This window comes from Oryctolagus cuniculus, chromosome 2 (assembly GCF_964237555.1).
Source record: "Oryctolagus cuniculus chromosome 2, mOryCun1.1, whole genome shotgun sequence".
Classification (NCBI taxonomy): domain Eukaryota; kingdom Metazoa; phylum Chordata; class Mammalia; order Lagomorpha; family Leporidae; genus Oryctolagus; species Oryctolagus cuniculus.
The window spans coordinates 193,147,038-193,173,809 of record NC_091433.1 but is presented as its reverse complement, the minus strand read 5'-3'; the positions used below and the strand labels follow the sequence as shown (position 1 = coordinate 193,173,809).

The following is a 26,772-nucleotide window of genomic DNA, read 5'->3' as shown; positions in this document are numbered from 1 at the left end:
ATGCCCGCATTCCATACGGGAGTGCCCGGGCTCAAGTCAGCTCCACTCCTGATGAGCACCCATATGAACCCTGGGTGGCAGCAGGTGATAACTCAAGTAGCTGGGCCCCTGCCAACCACATGGGAGACTCAAACTGAGTTCTGGGCCCCTGGTTTGGGCCTGGTCCAGCCCCAGCTGATGCAGGTATTTGGGGAGTGAACCAGCAGATGAAAGATCTCTCTGTATGTATCTCTTTTTGTCTCTCTGCCTTTCAAATAAAACAAATTAGTAAGCAACATTTTTACATTATCATTCATCATATTAACCTTGTATTCATATCTATAAAGGGTGGAGGCATAAAATAAATGTCACAATGGCATCAGAGACACATTTTTAACAATTTATTTGAAAGGCAAAGAGGAGCTCTTCCACCCACTGTGTTCACTCCCCAAACGCCCCCAACGGCCAGGCTGGCCCAGGCCAAAGTCAGGACCTGGAAATCAACCCAGGTCTCCCGCAAGAGTGGCGGAGACGCCAGGACTCGTGCTTGAGTCACGACCTGCTGCCTCCCAGGGCGGGCGCTAGCAGGAAGCTGGGGTCAGCGGCAGAGCTGGGACCCGTGCTCGGGCATGCTGATACGGGGTAAGGGAGGAGCCATGAGGCATCTGTAACTGCTGTGAAAATACCAGTCCTGGGACACATTTTTTAAGAAATAAAATACGAAAGTCCATGAGAGCAAACCAGAAAAGAAGGCCAATGCCAATGGTAACCCAGTTAGTTGTCCCTACGTAGCACAGTCACAACTTCCCCGCAAGTGGGTGTACGTGGACACGTACAGGCAAGACGGGAGACAGCTACGTACCAGAGGACAGAGGAAGCAGGGCAGGGCACAGAATCATCACGGAGACACACAAGGAGCACACGTCCCACAGGCAGCAGGGAAGGAGAAAAGCTAACAGGAAGACAAAGCCAGGAGCTTTCTCACCCTACAAACTTCTCTCCCACAGCTGTGGTGGCAACAGGCGCAGCAACACCTGATCTGGTGGGTGAACCACTTAGCTGCAAGATCTCACTGCTGGAGATTCCCACACACTTGGCTGGGACGCAGCAGCGCCGGACTGAGAGCCGGGTGAGGGCAGGGACTCCCACACCACAGAAGGCAGCTAGGGCCCAGGTGCAGGCGTCCCTGCACCACCTGACGCTGCAGGGGACGCCACAGTGTGCATCCCTAATACCCACGAGCCTATCGAGGCGGCAGCCCCTTACTGTTATTGGAATAACTGCATACAAACATAGAGCTCAAGGACTGGGGCATCGTGGGGCAGGGAGTTAAGTCGCTGCTTGTGACGCTGGCAGCCCATAAGAGAGCGCTGGTTTGAGTCCCGCCTGCTCCACTTCTAATCCAGCTCCCTGCTAACACGCCTGAGAAGGCGGTGGGGGATGGCACATGTGCCTGGGCCCTGCACCCTCGTGGGAGACCCAGATGGAGCTCCTGACTCCTCACTTCCGCCTGGCACAGCCTTGGCTGTGGTGGTCATTTGGGGAGTGAACCAGCAGATGGAAGACACACCTCTCTCTGTCACTCTGCCTTTCAAATAAATGACAAAATAAATCTTAAGCAAAAATCCCGTAGCTCAAGTCCAACAGCGTCTCACCCGTCGATTGAGGGCTGTCCTGCTGCCGAGCTTCGTCAACTCCCCGAGGCTGTTCTGCGAGACTCTTCGGTCAGCGTCTTCCTGCAGCCCTTAAAGAGCCCATCAACAAAGCATCATTTGCACTAAAATTCACACAGACATGAAATACCAGAAACACTTTCCAAGGTGAAAGGAAAGCCACCGGGGAAAACTGCAAGGCTGCTTCAGAGCCAAGGCACCGCGGCAGCCCGGTCGTCACCTGCCGCGTCCGGACACGGAACGTCCCCGTTCGCTGTCGAGCTCACGAGGAAGCGCCTGGCGCTGCTCAGCCCACGACTGTTCAGGAACACGGGCAGGTGCACGATGTTGCGCATGTAGTCGTGCCCGTTGATATTCGAGTCACGAAGCACACTGCTGAGGTTCTGGTTAATCGCCTTTATGATGATGTGTGGGTCACTTGCAAAAATGGCAATGAATGGGCCTTTGGAAAACAGAACCCGGACCTGTGGTAGGAGAAACGTTTAGCTGTGACATAAGATTTAAATTATCCAAAACAGCAGGATGTCGCTCCAAAATGTGTGCTCCCCTTTGGGGACAAGACTGTTGATGTAGTATTTGTTTTATCCAAATATACTCCAAATTTGAAAAAAACGCATATTAACAGCTCAACCTGAATTTGTTGCCATCTGACAGTGACAAAGCCTACACAGAAAGTAAGTCATTGTACCTCACCTTAAGACACTTCCATCTGCATAAGAGCAGCACAGGAGAGCCACACATGCGCCCTGGCCTGTGCCCCAGGCACACCCTACTGCTAGGAACACCCTGGGGACGGCCGCTCCCATGTGTGTCTTCCAGAAGCTCTGCAGAGCCCACAGGCTGCGCCCTACTTTTCTCACGCTGTCATTTGGCGAAAATTACCTACATCTTTCTGTGGTGAAACATTTACTCTTGCTATGCTTCTACATAAAAAAAAAAAAAAAGTTGTTTTTACAAAAGAATAATGACAAGAGGGACACGTGCTGCTGAAGCTGAAGACGGCCTCCACCCGCCCACCCGCGGTGTCTTCTGAAGCAGGCGCCCTCCCCAGCCACAGGGCGACAGCGCTGAGCGCCCAGGCAGCGAACGCACCGTGTCCAGCATCTGCAGCACCTTGTCCTGCTCGCAGGCGTCTAACCCGTCGATGATCACCACCAGCCGCGTCTGATTCTGAGTGAAGCTGTCGATGGTTTTCGCCATCCTGGCCATCAGTTCCACTTCCCACTTCAGAACCTATGCAAAGGAAAGATCCAGAAAGCACTGAGGAGACCAGAGGGTACGCACACTTCTTTAAACGCGTGACAGGAAGCATCCAACTCCCACAGAGAGAGGACAAACCCGACGGCTCTGCTGTCGCTGTGACTCCACCTGCAACTGCAGCGAAGGCGACAGCTCACCACGTGGCTGCACGGGCACACGCGACGCTGCAAAGCACACTGTGACAGCCACGCGGGAAACCAGACCGCGCAGTGACTGCCGAAACCGCAGCCTCTTGGATATGAATGCAAATCCAAAAGCTCTAACGATCTGACCCGGCTCCCTGACGGCACCTGCGCTTGTCCAAAGGAAGGGGCCACAGAATTCTACAAAGCCCCTTCCAGCGTAAAAATGGGTTCCTGTTTTACAGCTACTGGTGGTTCAATTTGCTGTTTTTTTCTTAAAACAGATCCGATCTGCTTACTTTACTTGGCTCCAGAGGAACCTGTACTAACAGGCAGTAACTGCCACCTGTGGAATAACCTGCTCACTCCCTTGAGTATCTTATAAAAGTCCATTTTATAAAACATGCTATTCTTATGACTTTTTTTCATTTTAAATATGTTTTTCCACAAGAAAAAAATCTAAAATAAAACTAAAAGTAAGTGGGAGGTCTTTGGCATCTGGTTCAGCGTGTAAATATCTTGGAAGCTGCCACTTCTTGATTTTTACACATTTATGTATGTAAGTCAAAGCGTGAGAGAAACCAGTGTCAGCAGTGACACAGTGATGGGGAGGAACTCAGAATTATTTTGCTTATTCTACAGTACACATATAACCACTGAAGTAGAACAGAATTGCTTGAAAGTGGAACAGTATTACCACTGAAAAAGCTGAAAAAGAAGTATAATTAATAATGCTAAGAAAGATAAGAAAATGGAATCTAATAAAATGCTTAATCCAAAAAAGGCATAGAAACAGTGGAAGACAAAAATAGGAACAAAGAACAAGGGAAACAAATAGAAAACAGTAATAAATATGGCAGATACTAATTCATCTACATCAATAATCACCTTGAAAGTTAACTGTCTAAACCCACCAATTAAAATAAAGCAACTATCAGAGTGGATCCAGTTGTATGTTGTCACAAGAAATCCACTTTAAATACAAAGGCACATATAGATCAAAAGTAAATGAAGAAAGATGCACCATGCTAATGCCAATCGATAGAGAGTGAGAGTAGCCACATTAATTCCAGACAGTGAAAATTTATTTTTTATTTTTTTATTTTATTTTATTTTTTAATTTTTGGTAGGCAGAGTGGATAGTGAGAGAGAGAGAGACAGAGAGAAAGGTCTTTCTTTGCCGTTGGTTCACCCTCCAATGCCGTCACGGCTGGCGCACTGCGGCCGGCGCACCGCGCTGATCCGATGGCAGGAGCCAGGTGCTTCTCCTGGTCTCCCATGGGGTGCAGGGCCCAAGCACGTGGGCCATCCTCCACTGCACTCCCGGGCCACAGCAGAGAGCTGGCCTGGAAGAGGGGCAACCGGGACAGAATCCGGTATCCCGACCGGGACTAGAACCCGGTGTGCCGGCACCGCAAGGCGGAGGATTAGCCTATTGAGCCACAGCACCGGCCTTTTTCTTTTTTTTTTTATCTTTTTTTTTTTTTTTTTTTTTTTTTTTGACAGGTAGAGTGGATAGTGAGAGAGAGAGAGACAGAGAGAAAGGCAGACAGTGAAAATTTAAAGCAAGGAAAGGTCTGGGTATGTCTTATATATGTCTTCCACTAAAGACTTTAACAAATACTTGACCAAAGAAGATACACAGATAGCAAATGCACATATGAAAATATGCTGCACGCCACATCTCACCAGGGACAGGCAAACCAAAACAATGAAACAACACATACACCCATTACAATGGCCCAAACCCGTAAAATCAGTTACATCAGGCTGGCGCCGAAGCTCAGCAGGCTAATCCTCCGCCTTGCGGCGCCGGCACACCGGGTTCTAGTCCCGGTCGGGATACCGGATTCTGTCCCAGTTGCCCCTCTTCCAGGCCAGCCCTCTGCTGTGGCCAGGGAGTGCAGTGGAGGATGGCCCAAGTACTTGGGCCCTGCACCCCATGGGAGACCAGGAGAAGCACCTGGCTCCTGCCATCGGATCAGCACGGTGCACCGGCCGCAGCGCGCCAGCCGTGGCGGCCATTGGAGGGTGAACCAACGGCAAAAGGAAGACCTTTCTCTCTCTCTCTCTCTCTCTCTCACTGTCTACTCTTGCCTGTCAAAAAAAAAAAAAATCAGTTACATCAAGGGCCAGCGCTGTGACACAGTTTAATCCTCCACCTGCAGCGCAGGCATCCCATATGGGCGCCAGTTCTAGTCCCGGCTGCTCCTCTTCCGATCCAGCTCTCTGCTATGGCCTGGGAAAGCAGTGGAAGATGGCCCAAGTCCTTGGGCCCCTGCATCTGTATGAGAGACTGGAAGAAGCTCCTGGCTCCTGGCTTCGGATCAGCACAGCTCCAGCCGCAGCGACCATTAGGGGAGTGAACCAACGGAAGGAAGACCTTTCTCTCTGTCTCAATGTCTATAACTCTACCTGTCAAATAAAAGAATCGATTACATCAAATGATGGCAAGGATGAGGAGGGTAGCAGGAGCCCTGGTTCACTGCTGGTAGAGACACAAAATGGCACAGCCACTCTGGGAGATGGCTCCGGGGCTTCTGACAAGAGCACGCACACTCTTACCACAGGATTCCGTAATCACGCTCCTTGGGTATCTAACCAGAGGAGCTGATCATCTACGTTCACATAAAACCTGCACGCGGACGCCTGCCTCAACCTTCTTCACGTCTGTCAAAACTTGGAAGCAACAAAGACGTCCTTCGACAGGTGAATGGACACGTGGGCGGTGGTACGTCCAGACAGTGGACTGTTACCACCAGGGCAACAAGGGCCGCAGCTAGGGCAGGACTGCAAGGGACTGAAATGGCCACTGCACGTGAACGAAGCCCATCTGGAAAGCCAACTGCACTAGAGGGCACCTCCGGGAAAACCAAGCCTCGGGGAGGGCAGTCAGTGCCGCGGGCTGCAGGAGGGAGGGAGGCGTGAGCGAGCCCGGAGACTTCAGGGCAGCAAGCGCATTCTGTGTGGCACCTAATGATGCACGCACTGTCCAAACGCACAGAGCGCAAACGCCAGGAACGGACCCTCATGCACACTGTGGGGGACAAGCCTGGGGGTTCTGATGTTGGCGAGGCTGAGCCCGGGCAGGGGCAGGGGCGAATGAGAGATCTCTGTAATTTCCTCCCAATTTGGCTGTGAACTTAAAATTGCTTTAAAATTTTGCCTTGGGATCAGGGAGTCGGCCTAGCAATTAGACGCTTACCTCCCACACTGGAGTCCCCAGGTTCAATACCCGCCCCAGGTCCTGACTCCCGCTTCCTACCCACGCAGGCCTTGTGAGACAGCCATGACAGCTCAAGTGTTTGGGTCCCTACCACCTACACAGGAGACTGGAATTGAGTTGGCGAGCGCTGCCCCAGCCACTGTGGACGCGGACTGGAGTGCTCTCTCTATCTGCCTGTCAAGTAAAAATATTTTTTTAAAAGTCTTGAGTAAATAAATAAAAACTAAGCTAACGTACCGCCAACGTTTAGAGCGGACACTCCGTAGCGCCCCGGTGAGCATGGGGTGTGGCACAGTTACATCACGTGCTTTCAAACAAACAATACGTACTTACTTTCATGAAACCTTCACTTTTCAATTTATGCAATCTGGAGGCGGCGTTATGGAGGCGTTTTCTTTGAGAGTTCAGAAGAGAGTCCAGCACTTGCCACCACGTCCGACAGTTGAGCACAAAGGCCAGCCCCACCACAGACGCCATTGCTATGAGGACAGCATTCACCGTCAGGTGTTTCGGGTCAACCCTGAACACAGCCAGGAGAGTGGTCCCAGCAACAATGCAGCCAAGGATGAAGAGGAAGATGACGAAAGACGGGAGGCAACACGTTTTTTTCCATTTCTTTTTACCTGCAACACAACAGATGGTTTAACAACCACCAACACACCCAGTATCTAAGAAGCCTGGCACCCCAGTCCCAGGCTCTGATAAGTCATGCTCAAGTCACTTTCATGAAAATAAACTGAACAGCCATCCCACCCCCAACCCCTGTACACACACACACACACACACACAGAGAGAGAGAGAGAAGAAGGGAGGAGACCCTACCCTGAGTCTCTTCAGTCTTGAATACTCGAAAAAGCCTGGTGGCCAAAAAGCCAAACTCTCTCTCACAGGCGTCTGACAGGGTGGCGATCATCTCCGCCAGCGAGGTCTCTCCACCCACACTGGACAGCCTGTTGTAATCCGTGAACAGAAACCTGCAGCGAGGGACCAGTTAGAACGGCGCTCAGACTCGGGCTGTAACCAGCAACCTCAGCACGGGACAGCGCCCCGGCATGTACACTTCACTTCTTTTTACTGCCTGCAGAACCCGGTTCTAACATTGCGAGGAAGAAAAAGAACTTGCAACCGTCTGCACTTTCAACACCTTACCTACTTTTGTTAGGAAAAAACAATAATAAAGATTGAATGTTGGGGCCAGCGTTATGACACAGTGGGTAAAGCCACTGCCTGTGACACCGGCATCCCATGTGGGTGCCAGTTCGACTCCCGGCTTCTCCTCCTCCGATCCAGCTCCCTGTCTAGGGCCTGGGAAAAGCGGCAGAGGACGGCCCGCACATGGGAGACCCGGATGAAGCTCCTGGCTTTGGCCTGGGCCAGCCCTGGCTGTTGCGGCCATCTGGGGAGTGAACCAGCAAATGAAGAATCTCCCTCTGTTAATCTGACATTCAAATAAATTAACCTTTTTTTAATAATGGCACATAGCAGAGCTAAATAAGTAGCCCGAGAAGGGCAGAAGGAGAAACAGTCCTAACCGCTTACACGGACAGTCGGCATCTCACAGGTCCTGACACAGCGATCTTAAGATGGCATCTCCTGCCAGAACGTAGCCAGGAGCCACACAAAGAAAGCGCTCTGGTAACAACCGAAGAGATCCGAATGGTGAGAGAATATTCACTACAGTCACTAGGAATTTCAAGTCCAAAGCTAGAAAAAAGGATTCTGAACATTTTTAATACAAAGAAGAGAGTAAGGGGCCGGCGCTGTGGCGCAGCGGGTTAATGCCCTGGCCTGAAGCGCAGGCATCCCATATGGGCACCGGTTCAAGTCCCGGCTGCTCCTCTTCCAATCCAGCTCTCTGCTGTGGCCTGGGAAAGAGTGGAAGATGCCCAAGTGCTTGGGCCCCTGCACCGCATGGGAGACTAAGAAGCTCCTGGCTCCTGGCTTCGGATCAGTGCAGCTCTGGCTGTTGTGGGAAACTGAGGAGTGAACCAGTGGATAGAAGCTCACTCTCTCTCTCTCTGTCTCTCTGTCCCTCCTCTTTCTGTGTAACTCTGACTTTCAAATAAATAAATAAAGTGTTTAAGGAAACAGGCAAGTGTACCCCGATGTGAACTTTACACAAGGTACACATGTATTGAAATATGAGGCGGTGTCCCATAAATATGCATCATTTTATGTGTCACCTGAGAAAACTAAGTTTCAAGCCCAGAAATTCCATTTAAACATTTAAGCTTTAGAATGTCTTACATGTATAGGTTCCACATTCTACCAGGGATTCTGCAATAGTTATAAAATATCCTTTCCGCAATTGTTCTTCAAAATAACTGAGTGTTTTGTATTTTGAGTATGTGAATCGTTACTGCTGCGTTAGTTCCTTTCTCCATTCTCTGTATCAAACTCATCTCAATTCAGGAGATAAGCACTGCTTTGAATACACAAGGTGGGAGCACACCACGCTCCACTGTGTCATCTTTACCGATGCTGCTTTCACTGCTGTAACAAAAACAGTGCCTCATGACACTGTTTTTCTTCCTTTCTGTAAAAATATTTCCCCAATTATGTTATTCTATTCTTGTAACTCTCTGTTTTTAAAGCCCTTTCACAGTACTCCATCACACGCTAATGACAGCAGTCCCTCCCTCCGTCACAGGGGATTGGTTCCCGGGCCCCCCGCAGGTTCCTCACACAAAGCGGTGAAGCACCTGCACATCCCCGAGCCCACCTTCCCGTGGACTCCCATGTCTCGGTTACTGCAACACCAGAACACCGGGCCTGCTCCGTAAATCCCTGCCACCCTGTCCAGGACTGGTGCCAAGAGAACGCCTGCACTCTTGAAAACATTTTCAGCCCCCCGTCGGCTGACTGCGTTGGTGAGGAAGCCGGGAGGTGGACGGGGTTAACTATACTGATGAGCATGCGCCTTTATCTTTCTCTCTTGTATTCATGGCTTTGATATTTCACCTCGTGCTTGGTCTATTTGTTTTCTTTTTAAATTACACATATTTTACCTTATAATTTTTAAAATTCTTATTCTTTTTTTTTAAGATTTTTTTTTTTTTTAAGTCAGAGTTACACAGAGAGAGAAGCAGAGACAGAGAAAAAGAGAGAGAGGTCTTCCATCCGCTGGTTCACTCCCCAGTTGGCTGCAACACCTAGAGCTGCACCAATCCAAAGCCAGGAGCCAGGAGCTTCCTCGAGGTCTCCCATGCAGGTACAGAGGCCCAAGGACTTGGGCCATCCTCTACTGCTTTCCCAGACCACAGCAGAGAGCTGGATCAGAACTGGAGCAGCTGGGACTTGAACTGGTGCCCAGATGGGATGCCGGCACTGCAGGCAGCGGCTTTATCGCTATATCACAGCACCGGCCTCAAAATTCTTAACTCTTTTAATACACTTTAAAGTTTTTGCTAACTCCTGTTGAACTCTGCTTCTAATTTTCTAACTTTTTCTTTTGTCTTACTCTCCTCTAGAGCCCTCTGCATTTCCTTTATTCCTTAAATGCTCATCATTTCTATTTTCTCATAAATTTCCTATTTGACACGAATAATTATTTTAGACAGCCACCCAAATACATTTTCAGCAGCAGTTTCCTGTTCAGAGCTGCTTCCTGAGGCCACACACTCAGCAGGAGCTTCTGAGCGCCCTCCTTGTGCCGGGACCTCATCTCTGATCATCTCTCCCTCCAAAATGTGTCCCAAAGGATGGCAACAGGTGACGTAAGTGGGGGTCAAAGTCTCTGCTGAAATATAATCAAGTGAACAAAATTAAACAGACTCTGTAAAGAAAGATGCCTCTGACCCTTTAATGTACAAGAGGGAGATATACAATGAAGTGTTTCCTAAATGTATTTCACCAGGCTACCTTTTATTTTTTCCCCCACATAAAAAGTTCAAGGTATGGGCCTGGTGCTGTGGTGTAGCGGGTAAAGCCGCCGCCTGCAGTGCTAACATCCCATATGGGAGCCAGTCTGAGTCCCGGCTGCTGCACTTCCGATCCAGTTCCCCGCTCATGCGCCTGGGAAAGCAGCAGAAGACGCCCAAGTGCTTGGGCCCCTGCACCCGCGTGGGAGACTTGGAAGAAGCTCCCGGCTTCAGATCAGTGCAGCTCTGGCCATTGCAGCCATCTAGGGAGTGAACCAGTGGGTGGAAGATTCCATCTCTCTCTCTCTCTCTCTCTCTCTCTCTCTCTCTCTAACTCTGCCTTTCAAACAAATAAATAAATCTTTAAAAAAGCAAGAAGTTGCCTCTGTCACACGGACCAACTCACCTCACAGGCAAAGCTTTCGTTGTCTGCTCTGGCAGTTCTGGTGGATTCACAAACATCAGCTGGAAGAGGAGCTCCAAATAGCCTACATGTCTTGCCAGTCGGGTACTGAGGACCCAGGCCCAATTCCAACTCTCCCCTTCCCTTCGTCCACCAAAGTAAATGACAACTGAAATTGATAGTTCAAAAAATTGAATTAGTAGTCAGGCAGCTTCTTCTCTCCAAACGGTCAAAAATCAAGCAATGACAGCCAAGCTTATGTAACTTCTTATGGTCCCATATGATTTCCTAAGTACTCCTCAGAGAATTTCCCAACGAGCCTCCGCTAACATTCCAAATGTATGGGAGAAGCAAACAGACTAAAGCACGCCTAAGAGTTGAGATCAGAAAGACGACACCTTACACAGAAATGGACCCTCAGTTCAGATTCACCAAGGGCTTGGGGTTTATCACTATCTGCAGTTGTTAAAGATACCAGCTCCTCCTTTTCTTGCAATTGAAGAAAAGGGATTGCATTTTTCAACTTTGCTTTTGGGTAAAATAAAAATCATGGTCATGGCCAGCTTGCTTAAGGGCATGCAACTAGTGGCATAGAGAAGCCTTCTTTAGAAAAAAGACTTGGGGCCAGCATTGTGCACAGAGGGTAAAGCCACTGCCTGCAGTGCTGGCATCCCATATGAGCACTGGTTCAAGTCCCAGCTGTTCCGGTTCCGATCCAGCTCTCTGTGATGTCCTGGGAAAGCAGTAGAAGATTCCCCAGGTCCTTGGGCCCTTGCACCCACACAGGAGACCTGGAGGAAGCTCCTGGCTCCTGGCTTCAGATCGGCACAGCTCTGGCCATTGCAGCCATCTGGCGAGTGAACCAGCAAATGGACAACCTCTCTCTCTCTCTCTCTCTCTCTCTCTCTCTCTGCCTCTCCTTCTCTCTCTGTGTAACTCTTTCAAATAAATAAATAAATCTTTATAAAAAAAAAGACTTATATATAAACCATTAATTAATCGGCAAGGATACTCTAAAAAAATTTATGAAAAATTTGAATTGAAAGATAAGTTTATCTTGGTGAAAAAAAAAAAACCTGAGGAAACTCATGCACTTTTTTCGTAAGTTTTTCCCATGAACTTTTTGAAGATTCCTCATGTAAAAGGGTAAGTTTATTAAATCAGAGTGCTGCTTCAATATTAACACACAGTATACCAGCTTTTAGTGCTGTTATTGCCTGGCTATCGACAATGTCCTCTAGGCCAGTTAATAAAATAGTAAAAAGCTCAATTTTCTCATCCAATTATGAAAGCAGGTACCAGTTTAAGAGACACGTATCAATAATGTTTTAAGCAATAAATCTTGCAACTTCCCCCATTTTTAAGAAAACAGAAAAATATGAGACTTACTAAAGAATATATACAAGAGAGCCAAGAAGCTCAGTGACACTGCTATTCCAAGATTTAGGTCAACTGTGAAAGCAAACACCAAACCGAGTCCTCCACAAAACAGCAGGGTAAGAAACACGATGAGCCATGAAAACTGAAACAGAGGTTCGATCTGCTGCCCTGCGAAAGTCTTCATTTCATCTGAAAGAGAGAGCAGCATGAAAAACCTTACTCCCGCTTTGTTTAAGGAACACAACTTCTAAGGAAAACCACAATTTGCACATTTTCAATGCACACATTTATTGGATACTTACTAAGTCACTGGAAACAATGTTGCTACTTAACCCACATTCTCTTTGACACACATAAATGTCAACCACCCTTGCGGTATTCACTCCCCTGCGTCACCCAGCGATGCACAAAGTTCCTTCTCACCCGCACCACAAGCATCCAGAGTTCAGATTCAAATGCAAAAGGCTGGGCTCAGCACTACTTGCAGCTGTGGCGCTACCAGTCCCTCCAAGGGCAGTCTGCCGGATCTGGCTGATACTTAACTTGTGCGGTTTGTGTGACACGAACATCGATATTTCCATGCGCAACAATTAAAGTGATGCTCTGTCTCTGAGCCACCTGGCACCACCACCTTCTCTAGTTCCCCCACCCCTCTGCCGCCCCCACACCTGAGCGTCGGTGACGAGCCCAGATGAGCCCCACACAGGCCGTTCTTCCCACCAAGCCTGGGAAGCCTGGCAGGTGACCCTGAGATCTGCCTTCAAGAATGATGACGACTTTAAGAAGCAAAAAGCCTGCGGGAGGGACTTGGGGGTGATGCCTGGCTGCTCTAGGAAGCTCCCGACAGAGGGAGCAACTCGGGAAGAGTGGGACGTTCTTCCAGGAGCGAGCAGTCCTGCCGAATGCAACGCAAGTGCACCCTGCGGCTGCCGGCTGGGCCATGCAGACGGAGAGGCTTGCAAAGGGCTGGAGAACGGGCTTCTGGGGGCTGCGCCGCGCTTCACATACAGCTGCATCTGACTTAGAAGGAGAACTCAGACGCCCACGCAGAAGATCAACTAGAGGGAGTAAAACCCTAACAGATGTATTTCAGTAAACCAGGTAACGCCCCGTCTCACACACAGGGCTCAGGCTCTTTCTTCTCTTCAGGAAGAAAAGCAACAGAGAAAGCCGCGTCGTGTGCACACGCTGTGGAACACACCCTTTACCTTCGAGTTTCTTGAGTAAGAAAGATTTCCCGCTCCCCCACTGTGCGTACAGGCCCACGCAAATGGGCGGCTGCATGGTGGGCTCGCTGAGGATGTCCGCCAGCGCGCTGCTGTACAAGTCGTAGCCAAGCATGTCGCCGTCCGTCTCCGTAGGAGAGAGGTGCCCTGGAACCAGAAACAGCACAGCCCGACACCCCGCGTCACCACACGAGGAAGCCAAACTCATCTGCTGTTTACGTAAATGACTTAAATGTGTAGACCTACGTAAAAATAGTCTCACAGATTCTTAGAAAAATACCATATTTCATGGAATGTGTGCACCTATTGATTTCTGATGTACAACTAAGGAAAATGCTGCCAACTCGTGACGCAAAGCCTTCTTATCCATCACGTGCTAATTTAAAAGATGCCAAAATGTGGAACAATGTGCATCATACATGCAGGGAAATGTAACACAAATGTAACGCAGTACACAGGAATACACTGGATATCTATATACAGAAAGATTCAAAATGTTACAGAAGGATGTAATCACCAGAAAACAAGAAACACTATGGTCACAGGCAGAAAGGTTTGACAACTTAAAAACAGTAACTCTCCCCCAAATGCACCCGACACTAAGGTAATTCCAATCAAAATCCAGCCCTTGGCCTAGTGGGTAAAAAGCTGCAGCACCAGCGTCCCATACGGGTACTGGTTTGAGTCCCAGCTGCTCCATTTCTGATCCAGCTCCCTGCCGGTGGCCTGGCAGGGCAGCGGAGGATGGCACGGGTGCGTGGGCCCCTGCACCCATGTGGGGGACCCGGAGGAAGTTCCCGGATCCCGAACGGCCCAGCTCCGGCCATTGCAGCTATTTGGGGAGTAAACCAGGAGATGGAAGATCTCTCTCTGCCTCTCCCTCACTCTCTCTCTCCTCGTAACTCTGCATTTCAACAACAACAACAACAACAACAACAAAAAAAAAAAAAAAAACACACACACACAAGAAAACCAAGAATATGTAAGAACAGCTAAAAAATAAATTTTAAAGACTACTGATCGGGCCGGCACTGTGGCTCAATAGGCTAATCCTCCGCCTTGTGGCGCCGGCACACCGGGTTCTAATCCCGGTCGGGGCGCCGGATTCTGTCCCGGTTGCCCCTCTTCCAGGCCAGCTCTCTGCTGTGGCCCGGGAAGACAGTGGAGGATGGCCCAAGTGCTTGGGCCCTGCACCCTATGGGAGACCAGGAGAAGTACCTGGCTCCTGCCTGCAGATCAGCGCAATGCGCCGGCCGCAGCGCGCCAGCCGCGGTGGCCATTGGAGGGTGAACCAACGGCAAAAAGGAAGACCTTTCTCTCTGTCTCTCTCACTGTCCATTCTGCCTGTCAAAAAAAAAAAAAAAAGACTACTGATCAATAGTCGTCTTTGGAGAAAAACAATAAATACTATAAAACTGTCACAATCTGAATATTTTAGAACCCAAACAGTGTATTAGCATAAGCAGCATTTCAAAGCAGTCAGGAAAAATGAACTATTAAAAGATCTCCATCTCTCTAACAGCTGAAGACATACATTAAAATGAGAACTCCTTTCTTGCAGATCTGACGAACAAAGATTAAGAGTCTGGAAATGCGCAGGTCAGCAAGGCTGTGGGGAACCGTGCTCTGACACCCCCGGGGGAGGACACACTTGAAACCATTTTGGAGAGTCTATCAGCCCTGCCCACGGAGGGCAATTCCACGTCTGGAAAACTACGCCAAGAAAATAGCCCTACAAGTGAGAGCCAGAGCACGTGTGTACAAGGCTGCTCACTGCAGAGCTTGCTGCCAGCAGCACGGAAACCAAACATTTATCAGCAGAGAACTGACGTGTGCCTTCAGAATTTATGAGGACTATGCAGTTAACGTATGACAAGGTTCAGTATTTACAACTTTGATAAGAGGGAAGGACCTTATTTTTCTTTTCTCAATGCTATGTACATAGTATAAAACACTATTATCAATGTAAATACAAGTCTGGGGGGTTATTCAAACAACTACAAGTTGGGAAGTGGGGATAACAGGGAATTTGTGTTTTCTGCTACATACATGTTTTTATTCTTAAAATTTAGTGAACATTACTATTACAATTTAAAAAAATACTTTAAAATACATAACTCACAACAGCACAGAATCATACCTAAAACCAAGATCTAAGTAAGAAGTTAAACTTGAAGATGTCAAGATTTTACTATCTCCTGTTGGTTTCTGGGACTTTTTTAAAAAATTTTAGTGGAAAATTCTTCCATGTATCAAAACATCACAGGGATTGGCACTGTGGCATAGTGGGAAAAGCTGCCACCTGCAGTGCCGGCATCCCATATGGGCACTGGTTTGAGTCCCAGCTGCTCCACTTCCGATCCAGCTCTCTGCTATGGCCTGGGAAAGCAGTGGAAGATGGTCAAAGCCCTTGGGCCCCTGCACCCAGCTGGGAGACCCAAAAGAGGCTCCTGGCTCCAGATAGGCCCAGCTCTGGCTGTTGCAGCCATTTGGGAAGTGAATCAGCAGATGGAAGACCTCTCTCTCTCTCTCTCTGCCTCTGCCTCAGCCTCAGTGAGACCCACAGAAGAGACAGGTGGGCAAACCACAAAGGCAGAACACTACAGATGCTCAGGCTACACTCGGGGACACAGCCCGTGCTCAGGAGCACAGAGGAAACCTGGGAGAAAGACTTAGAAATGCAGGCTCGACTCTTAGAGGTCCTCACACCTGACACTTGCTCCGAATGCACTCCATGTAGAATGCTAGAACGCAATGCAAAGAATTTGACAGAGAACTACTTTTCTACAGCAAAATAAAACTTCGTTCAACTCTTACATTCTCTGCACAATTGTGACTGGTCTCTTATTTTTCATATTTTTAAATAGACATTATTTAAAAGTTCAGCCAGAAACAAAACCCAATACTCACTGGCTCCGAATATCTGAGTTAAAATGCTTTTCTGATGGCTACAGTCAATGTTGTACGGCGTCTCGCCTGCTTTGTTGGGCCTATAAAGCAACCGCCCATCTTTGGGATTTCTTAAAAGAAGTTCTGCCAGTTTCCGACTCCTTCCACGAATGGCAATATGCAAGGGAGTGTCTCCTTTCTGCAAAGACAGCAGGAAATCAGAACTTTCACACATAAAATAAAACACACGCCCAGTAGCCACTTTCCTTTTTTGCAGGATAACAGAGAACGTGAACTATTCGTACTTCCCATGGTGAGGGCACACACACTAAACCTTTCATGTCGACCCTCCCCACAGTTCTCCCCACAGTTCCTCACGCAGCGTTTCCTAGACACCGTGGCGCCCACCGCCCTAGACCTGAGGCCACCCTTCTCTTCACTCGACTCCTGCCAGGCCCGGAGCCCACTGCCTCGCTCTCCATCCATGCGGATAGCCACTGTGCAAGGACACGACCGCCTCCCTGGGCTTCCATTCTATTGCACGCTTTCTCTTCATTGGTCTAGAAAGCTCCATCCGCCACGCTGATCCCCCCCTCCCCCCCGCCCCAGTGACCTCAGCAGTTCCCAGGGCCAGCACAGCAAGCCTCGCTGCTCCCCGACACCTCCGCCTCGGATTCCCTGACCTCCTCCCATCTTTCTCTGAGTACTGTCACCTGTTCCTCTCTCCTCACTTTCATGCCACCCGAGCACCCGCCTACCCCTGTCCTTGTTAGAAGCTCCAATCACGTTACCATTCTTACCTAAAGCTGATGAAAGCTACTATGTGAAATAGAGATCTTCAGTCCGCAAAGTGTTTACCCATTCGTTACTTCAGAAACACTTCTTTGGAAGACAACCAATGACCCAAAACTTAACAAATAATTCTCTATTCTCATCACCCTGAACTACGACTAAATGAACATGACCTGCAATGTTCTTCCTCTGGTTTCCATAACAACCTTGTCTTGCCTTTCCTCTCTCTCTCATCTGGATTCTCTTCCCATGTCCTAACAGCACCCTGTTATGCACTGAGGACACCCCATGTCCTACCACGGCACCCAGTTCTGCAAGGAGGACTTCCCATGTGCTAACAGAGACCCCGTTATCACTGAGCACTTCCCATGTCCTACCACGGCACCACTACTATGCACTGAGCTCCCTGCACGAGGTAAAGCACTCAGCTGGGCACTTGGGGGGATACAAACACGTTGGATGAAACAGTTCCTGACCTTGAATAGCTTACACTGCCTCAGGAAGAGACCGGGTAAACATGCACGATTAGAAAACAGAGTACAAGAGAACACCGCCACAGGGGGGCACACTCGGCCTCAGTTTCCACTTTCCTCCTACTGAGGAGCTCAGTGACTCCCATGCACCAACCAGCAAACTCCCATCCCCACGCCGACTTCCTGCCCACACTCTGGTCCCACCTCCCAGTGCCCACTGGTCACAGCCTCCTGAATGTCTTACCAGTCACTTAACCAAACTTATCTAAATCAGCCTTCATTGTGTTTCCCTACCTCCACTCCACTGTCATTCCCAAACTGTCAGAAGGCAAAATATCATTTCCGCCAGACACAGAATCTCTGAAATTGGGGGGAAGACATTAACATACACTGCTACTATGCTGAAGACAACCAGAGAGCAGTGGGTGGCTAGTAAAACAACATTGACCTTTATTCTTAAACTTATTTTTAGGAAACTCCCATGAAAAGACAGGCTCAAGACTTACACAAGCTGGCATCCCAAATTTTGGCAGGACAGCACCCGGCTGCCCTCAGGTGTGTTTAATGAACAACTGTGCCAACCATGTGGACCCGTCAGCTGGCTGCATGCACAGAGCACACAAAAGGACCCTAAGACAGAGGCTGCAGGGAACCGACCCATGACCGTGAAATGACTGTGTATAAACAGCACAGCACACAACCAGTGAGTCTGAAGGGAACCTTGAAGGGCAAATATCCAAGGGCTCCTTACTGAAAACTGGGGGACCACTGTCAGATGTGAATCAATGACAGAACGAGAAAAAATGCAATGTAAGTTTTCATTTTTGAAAAGTTTTGATTTTGTATCCTTAATTTTTAGTAAATATTTAATTTTTAACATTAGTGTTAATGTAATTTAATTTGGCCATGACAAGTGGGAGAGATTTTTTGGTTTCAAATAATATTGTTTTTTTGGTAAAACAAAAAATAAACACAGGAGCAGGCATGTGGCGCAGTGGGTTAAGCTGTTTATTGCAAGACCCACATCCCATTTCAAAGTGCTGGTTCCAGTCCAGCTACTCCACTTCCAAGCCGGCTTCCTGCTAATGCGCAGGGAAGACAGCTGGTGGCGGCCCAAGTGCTTGGGTCCCTGCCAACCACATGGGAGACCCAGATGGGGTTCTAGGCTCCTGGCTTCGGCCTGGCCCAGCCATGGTAGCTGTAGGCATCTGGCGAGTGAACCAGTAAGTAGATGGAAGGGTTAACCCTCCCTCCCTCCCTCTCTCTCTCTCCTTCTCTGTCACTCAGCCTTTCAAATAAATTAATTAAATAAATCATTTTTAGGAGAAGAAAAAGAACGTTGAGTCCAGGATTTGTGTTTAAATAACAGAAAGATAAACTTCAACCTATCATGAATTAAAAAAAAAACCTTAAATCTTATGCCTTCAGAGGGGAATGTTTAGAATACTTTTGCTTCATACATAAATCAATTCACTTCTTCCAGAGGGAAAATCAGTTTGAAGCACAGAAATAGGAATCAGTTCTCCATGAAGCAATCAACAATGGAGAGTTACTGCACTACAGAAGTTTCTCAGGGCCGAAGCTGTGGTGCAGCGGTTAACGCCCTGGCCTGAAGCGCCAGCACCCCATATGGGCACCGGTTTGAGTCCCGGCTGCTCCCCTTCCGATCCAGCCCTCTGCTGTGGCCTGGGAAAGCAGTGGAGGATGCCCAAGTCCTTGAGCCCCTGCATCCTGTAGGAGACCTGGAGGAAGCTCCTGGCTCCCGGCTTCAGATCAGCGCAGCTCCGGCTGTTGCAGCCAACTGAGGAGTGAACCAGTGGATGGAAGACCTCCCTCCCTCCCTCTCTCCCTCCCTCTCTCCCTCCCTCTCTGTCTCCCTCTTTGCCTCTCCTTTCTCTATGTAATTCTGACTTTCAAATAAATAAGTAAATCTTAAAAAAAAAAAAAAGTTTCTCTAAAAGCAATGCAGCGAGGAGGCGTGGTGAACGCCCGTGTCCTTGCAGCGACCCCTAGTGGCGGTCTGCCCTGAGTCTCCCATCCCCTCTCAGCTCTCCCTCCTGCGCGTCAGCAAGGAGCTCTCCCCTGACGCCGTCCTCCTTGGGGGTCAAGGGCAGCTCCCCAGGACTGGCATCAGCGACAGGAGGAAACCCTGAAGCAGCTTTGCAGGCGGCATACTGACTGCCCACTCCCTTGAACATGCTGGAACACCATGAAAGCCCACCCAGACCTCGCTGCACAAAACCAGGTCGGGACGGCCCGGACGGTGCGTCCGCCGGCAGGTGTCCGGCGCGAGCTCTGGCTGCGCAGGCGCGTTACCTTGTCCACAGCGGACACCTTGGCCCCTTTATCCAGCAGCAGCTCCACGACCTCGATATTCCTCATCTTGGTGGCCTTTATGAGAGGTGTTTCGCCGTCCTGCACACACAGGTAGGAAGGGTTACCAGAGAAACGGCCCTATTACTCCCACATAAACACACGCAGCAGGAAGTATCTGGCTCCACTAACAGCCCGTATCTTCAAAGTTCCCAAGAAAACATAGTTGATGAAACTAACACCACACTCACTCACCTGCACCAGTCACTTTAACCACTCAGCCCCACCTGTGCGAAGGGACGCACACTACACCCAGCCCGGGCCGCGCCAGTGTGCCAAGGATACACTATCCGCAATGAAGTCAGGAGAACTCTCACATCAGAGACGACTGAAAACGAGGGGCGGTGCTCGGCACTGCCACCATGACAGAAACATCGCCGGTACCTTCGTACACATCTCCGTGTCAGGGTTGCACTGCAGGATGTCTCGCACCATCGTGGCATTGCCCTTCTCAACAGCCCAATACAAAGCTGTCTTGTTGTCCTGTAGAATGAAAGAACATTAGCAATACGTTCACATCAGACACATGCTAAAAACTGCTGTACGTGAATGTAAAATACCACGAATCTCTGCCGGAAAGCGTCTCAAGACGCGGCACGGTGGGAAGTAATGAATCCTCACACTCTCACATTTACTCTTGAGAAATTCTTTATGAAAGAAGCCCGGGAACACTTAATATTGTTTGACTTAACAAGCAGAAATTCCGCAGTTAATACAGTAATGGACACTTCTGCAATCAGATTTCAGAAACACGCACTGGACTAGAAATCACACCAACAGCTCGAGTTCCGTGGAAAAGTCCCTTAAATACCCTGACACGCGAATTCTCATGTGTAATACAGAATACCCACACCTGCCTGTGCTTCCAAGGACAGTGAAGGATTTACCTCCCCAACAGATGGCATTATTGATTTTGTAGCTTTTAGGTTTCTCAGTCTCCACCCTCTTGGCACCCTCTATGGTCTTGACCAGATCCCTTGGCATCCTACCTACTGAAACACTGATCCCCACGGGTCTGGAAAGCAGAGCCAGTGAACAACACAACTGATCAAAACATAGGAGAACAGGACTGCCAGGCACAGAGCTATGAGCAGGGGCTCTAGAAGCCGACTTCGAATGAAAATCTGACTTTAATCCACAAGGTAACGACTGCCTGCCGCCGCCACCACCACACAGCATCTCCCATGCCCCGACTTCTCCGCAGGAGCCCCCCAGAAGCAGTCCACAGACCTCTCTAGCCCGACCTCCCTGTCCCTCTCCCAGCAGCCCCGCCACAGCACCGCCAAGCTGATTCACCCACTGGCTAGGGAGCACAGTCTCCCTTCCCCGTTCTCTCCAAGTGTCTCACCCTGTCTCCACCGCCCCTGCCCAGACAGCCAGCCTGCCTGCGCTCTGCCATCTAAATCCAACTTCTCTGTCACACCTCAAATTCCACTTTCTTTCAGAAGCCTTCTTCCTTAATGCCCTCTCTGCCACCTCAAAACTCTCAAATCGGAACCCTTTTCTAGGTGGTCAATCATACACCCTCTGTGGCTACACTGCCTATGTTTCAATAAAAGGATAAAAACAAACAGCTCTGACTTCTGAATTAGATTATGTCTCTCTTACATGCAACGGTCCCATGCTAACTTCTCCGTAGCATTCGGCATACTATTTGTTAGTGTGATTGAAAAATAGGCTTGAACGCAAGAATTTCAGCTAAATACAAGGAAAAACTAAGCAGAGCCGCAGACCGTGCACAACAGGCTGCCAAGAACATTTTTCTTTCATCTGAAGCTCCTGAAGTTTTAGTTAAACTACAACTTTGGCAAGGCTTCTATCTAAAACTACTCCTCTCTGTGTCTCCAGCAGCCACGACTGCCTTGGGCACAGGCCACAGGCACTACCAGGTGCTCCCAGGAAAGGCAGGCGGACCGGCGACAAAGGAGAGTTAAGCAGAATAGAAGAGGAGCATGCAGATGAAGAAGACAAACACAGGGATAAGCGTGGGAAAACAAAGAGGGAACACCCAGCCCAAGTGGCACCCGCTGCTCGGATCACCAATCACTCACTTTGGAACTGAGTATGTACACCTCAGTAAAAGCCCTGAGGTTCTTCCTGGTTTACTTCTATTGAAGTAAAACTGATACAGAAATCTGTAATAATGGAAGTGAGTAATAACGGGCATGCACTAAGCCTGCTGGGGTTTGTGAGTTTTCCTGCACAGGAAAGTGGGGAGAAGGACGTGACAGTGAGTGAACACACAAATGAACAGGCCCCAGACGACTTCAGCGCTGTCACACGCACCTGGCCCCTGATGTCGATGTCGGCGTATTTCTGGAGCAGTGCACGGACGATCTCCACGTGCCCCCCTCTGACAGCACCGATCAACACGGTGTCCCCACTCTAGAAAGAGAAAAAACTCCACTGAATAAACAAGCTGTTTGAAGCTAGGGTTATTTGTTTATTAAAATGACAGAAATTTGCTGCAACTTCTTAGAAAAAGAGCCTATCCCTAAGAGAAAATTCTAAATGAATTATTTTAATACTTGAGATTGTCTTCTGAGCAAGGAAGAGGGGACTCGTTCCTCAGGACGAGAAGTTAGGAAGATCACCCAGAATCAGTCTTTCTCTGAGAAGGTAGATTCACACTGCGAATGTAAATGGAACACAACGGCACTGTGGCTGCCACCGAGCCAGGTGGATGTGCAGATCACACACTGAAAACCCCTCAGCACAGTGCCACGTGACAAAGGCCTGGAGCTCAGAAACGGGAGCCACAAAGCTAAAGCTATGCGTAGGTCAACAGCCACATCTGGTTAAGGGAGAAGCGTGGCTCCCACGCAAGCACCCACAAGGACTTCAGCCACTTTGGCAGTCCCAGGCCAGTGGCACAGGAGTCACTCCTCCCCTGCTGTAAGACGCTAAGTCCCTAATTCGGAGGACAACTCTTTGCCCTGAAATTACATTCACCACGCAACAATTATTTTTAACTGTATCTTCCTATTACTTCAAATACTAGAAATGGCTATTTTGCCAACAGGCATGAATATTATTTATTGCCAAACTGTTGCAGGCTTGGGGGTTGGATGAACCGTAAGTTGTGCTCAGTCACCAGGCCACAAATCGAGATGCAGGCCCATCAAAGTACCTGGACACTCGGCTTCTGATGGGCCCTCCTAACACATCCTGGGAGGCAGCAGATGTTGGCTCAAGGACTTCAACCCTGTCACCCATGTGGGAAACCCAGATGGAGTCATGGATCCCTGGCTTCCACCCTACCCAGCCCTAGTTATTGTAGGCATTTGGGGAGTAATCCAGCAGATGGAAGATTTGTCAGTCTCTCCTTGAGGTTTAGCACTATAACAGAATATCTTAACTCCCACATTAAAATAGGGGCCAGCATGGTGGCGTAGTGGGTAAGGCTGTCACCTGCAGTGCTGGCATCCAGTATGGACACCGGTTCCAGTCCAGTTCCCTGCTAATGGCCTAGGAAGGCAGCAGAAGATGGCCCAAGTACTTGGACCTCTGCCACCCACGTGGGAGACCTGGAAGAAGCTCCTGGCTTCAGTCTCGTCCAGGCCCAGCTGGGCAGCCCCTGGCATTGCAGCCATCTTGGGGATGGACCAGCGGATGGAGATCTCCCTCTCTCTCTGTCTCTATCTCTGTCTCTGTCTCTGTCTCTCCCTCTCTCTGTAACTCTGACTTCTAAGTAAATAAATAGTAAATAAAAAATCTTTTAAAAGTAAATAAAGAAATAAAGCAGAAATAAACTCAAGGCAGACAAATTTTAGTTGAGAAAGCTGGCATTAACATGGGTGCATACCAGTAAATTTAAAAAAGATACTAAAGATTTCAATGCTTACAATGTGCAATGTACCATTCTAGGCTCTGCGGAAAAAAGCAGGCCACCTCCCAGCTCTGGCAGAAAAGGTCAATGCATAATGAAGAAAAAAAATCAAACAATATGCAAATAAATTAAAGCAGGGCCACGTGACAGAAAGTGACGGGCAGCTCCCCTGGGTGGGGTAGCTGAGAGCCTGAGAAGGCAGCATGTGGCTGAGGTGGAGTGACAGGAAGACAGCAGGACAGACTGCACACAGCTGGTACAGAGGACCCACAACAGGAACCACTCCGTGATGGGGAGGGGGCTGCAGCCTGCTGCAACAGGGCCCAGAGCCGTGCAGAATGAGGCTGGAGTCAGGCAAGGACACTCTCATGAACTGTCTATAGAAAGGTAATACTGGGGCCGGCGCTGTGGCGTAGTGGGTAAAGCCTCCTCCTGTGGTGCCGGCATCCCATACAGGCACTGGTTCGAGTCCCGGCTGCTCCACTTCTGATCCAGCTCTCTGGGATAGCACTTGAGCCCCTGCACCCACGTGGGAGACCCAGAGGAAGCTCCTGCTCCTCGCTTCGGATCAGCGCAGCCCAGCCATTATGGCCATCTGGGGAGTGAACCAGCGGATGGAAGACCTCTCTCTCTCTCTCTCTCTCTCTCTCTCTCTCTCTCTCTCTCTGCGCCTCTGCCTCTCTGTAACTCTGCCTTTCAAATAAATAAATGGGTAATACTTATCCTACCTACAGTAGGAGCCTTGGGTGCTGTTAAGCAAAGGAGTACATGTGACATTTCCTGTTTTAAAGATCACTGATAGAACAGAGTGAACAAACTGGAGGTAACAGCGGAACCAGTTCCAAGGCTCCGGCTTCAATGATGAGGGTTTGTGGTTTATGACGGGGTGACAGTGGAGAAGAAGAGTGGGTGTTTAAAGGGTACATTCTGCAATAGAATAAGAACTGAAGGACTAGACGGGGTGGGTAAGAAAAGACAGCCATCGAAGCAGAAGCTTTCGCAGCAGGGTGGATGGTGGTACCATTCGCTGAGATGGAGAGGCGGGGGTGGGGGACAAGTAAGGATTTAAAAACAAGACATTGTCTGGCATAAACTTAAAAAACCCATTAGACAATCAAGTGGTAAGTTCAAATAAGAGCTGGATATGTAAGTATGAGCTCAAAGAAGTCAGGGCAAAATAAAGAATCTTGAAAAAAAAAATTTAAGATTGATTATTTACTTGAAAGCCAGAGTTACAGAGAGGAAAAGAGAGAGCGGCCATCTGCAGGTTCACTCCCTAGATGGCCATAACAGCTGGGGTTGGGCCAGACTGAAACCCGGAGCCCGGAGCTTCAGCCAGGTCTCCCCCATTGGTAGCAGGAGCCCACTCAGGCTATCCTCCACTGCTTTTCCCAAGCCATAAGCAGGGAGCTGGATCAGAAGTGGAGCAGTCAGGACACAAACTGATACCCATATGGGATTCCAGCATCATGGGTGGTGTCTTAACCCACTACACCGCAGCACCCCAGAATTTTGAAAATCTTCAAATGCAAAGGTGGGACCTACACCTCTGGAATAGTGAGTAACATCACCTAGAGTGAGAGAGAGCAAGGACAAGGACAGGCTAATGCGACAGGTAACACTTCCAGTAACAAACTATTCAACAAAAATAAAACAAGACATTCTTCAAAAGATCAGCTCTTAACCCAGTAGTTTCAAAGTAGACACTGAATTTGTTATCTTAACACAAGTGGCAGCCGGCGCTGTGGCTCAATAGGCTAATCCTCCACCTTATGGCACCGGCACACCGGGTTCTAGTCCCGGTCGGGGCACTGGATTCTGTCCCGGTTGCCCCTCTTCCAGGCCAGCTCTCTGCTGTGGCCCGGGAGTGCAGTGGAGGATGGCCCAAGTGCTTGGGCCCTGCACCCCATGGGAGACCAGGAGAAGCACCTGGCTCCTGGCTTCGGATCAGCACAGTGCGCTGGCCACAGCGTACCAGCCGCAGCGGCCATTGAGGGGTAAACCAACGGAAAAAGGAAGACCTTTCTCTCTGTCTCTCTCTCTCACTATCCACTCTGCCTGTCAAAAAAAAAAAAAAAAAAAAAAAAAACAAGTGGCAGAAGCTGGAGAGGTGGCGGCGAGCAGCACCCACGGCAATCTTCCATCCATCCATTCCACCAGGAGAAGCGTCTGGAGCAGGTGACCCACCCGGTCAGGTATGTTCACGTATGTGCCGGCATCAAGCAGATCCTGGACAATTTCCGTGTGCCCCTCCTTTGAGGCGATCATCAGAGCTGTGTTTCCATCCTTATCCGTCAAGTTGACATTAGGATTCCTCTTCAAAATCTCTTTTACTGACTGTGTGTACCCTCCTTTCACTGCCACAATGAGAGCAGTCATTGAATTCTAGAAAAAAAGGAAAGCCCAAGAGATTAGTAAATCCTAGAAAATAAAGGTTCACGCCACATACATGCAGTGTCTGTAAGTAGGTGGCTGATTATGAAGTTACTTCTGATAATAAAATGCCAACATGAATAACGAGATACACAGTGAAAGTGGGCAGCAGTCAGTTTCACTTTTGGAAGATAACATTAATTCTTTTGAGTCATAGGACTACTCAGCTCTTTAGGTGATAGTCTGAAATCAGACTCATTTACAGCAAACGCTCCCACTAAGGCTCTGAATTACAATAAGAGTGGACAAGGTGACTCAAAATTAGAAACACCATAAATCAGTACAAACTAAGGTGAAATCACACAAGTTATGAATTCTTTGCGGGACTAGAGCAGTGGCACAGTGGGCTAAGCTTTCGCCTGAAGCGCTGGCATCCCAGTGGGCACCGGTTCTAGTCCCGGCTGCTCCTCTTCTGATCCAGCTCTCTGCTGTGGCCTGGGAAAGCAGTGGAAGATGGCCCAAGTGCTTGGGCCCCTGCACCCACGTGGGAGACCTGGAGGAAGCTCCTGGCTCCTAACTTTGGATCAGCTCTGGCCATTGCAGCCATTTGGGGAGTGAACCAGTGGAGGGAAGACCTTCCTCTCTCTCCCCCTCTCTCTGCAACTCTCTCTCAAATAAATAAATAAAATCTTTAAAATAAAAAAAAAATATTTGCAAAAAGCCTATAGGAAAAACTGAAATAAAACAATGACTTCAAAGTTACAGGATATTTCAAGGAAGTACAATAAGAAGGGAAGGATACAGGGTGGGAAGTATCGTTATGCTCACACAACCGTATGTATGAAATACATGCAATCTGTTCCCTTTATATTAATAAAAAAGGCAAAAAATAGCTGTAAGATACTTCGAGGAAA

General features: G+C 48.9%; 1 protein-coding gene across 9 annotated transcripts in view; it reads right to left on the bottom strand.

Annotated features, from left to right (window-relative positions):
• The window catches only part of KIDINS220 (kinase D interacting substrate 220), a 125,397-nt gene that overhangs the window by 74,830 nt on the left and 23,795 nt on the right, over positions 1–26,772 (bottom strand). For all 9 annotated transcript variants that reach the window (XR_007914409.2, XR_007914407.2, XM_070069470.1 and 6 more), the window contains exons 8-20: positions 25,673–25,870; positions 21,943–22,041; positions 20,041–20,139; positions 19,600–19,698; positions 16,040–16,217; positions 13,112–13,276; positions 11,913–12,092; positions 10,527–10,692; positions 7,083–7,234; positions 6,594–6,883; positions 2,745–2,885; positions 1,873–2,116; positions 1,635–1,723 (exon numbers count right to left, since the gene is read on the bottom strand). Coding sequence is in view for 7 of the 9 variants with exons in the window: in XM_070069470.1 (XP_069925571.1) it covers positions 1,635–1,723; positions 1,873–2,116; positions 2,745–2,885; positions 6,594–6,883; positions 7,083–7,234; positions 10,527–10,692; positions 11,913–12,092; positions 13,112–13,276; positions 16,040–16,217; positions 19,600–19,698; positions 20,041–20,139; positions 21,943–22,041; positions 25,673–25,870 (2,100 nt within the window). In the remaining 2 variants the exon portion in view is untranslated. The remainder of the gene's footprint in view (positions 1–1,634; positions 1,724–1,872; positions 2,117–2,744; positions 2,886–6,593; positions 6,884–7,082; positions 7,235–10,526; positions 10,693–11,912; positions 12,093–13,111; positions 13,277–16,039; positions 16,218–19,599; positions 19,699–20,040; positions 20,140–21,942; positions 22,042–25,672; positions 25,871–26,772) is intronic.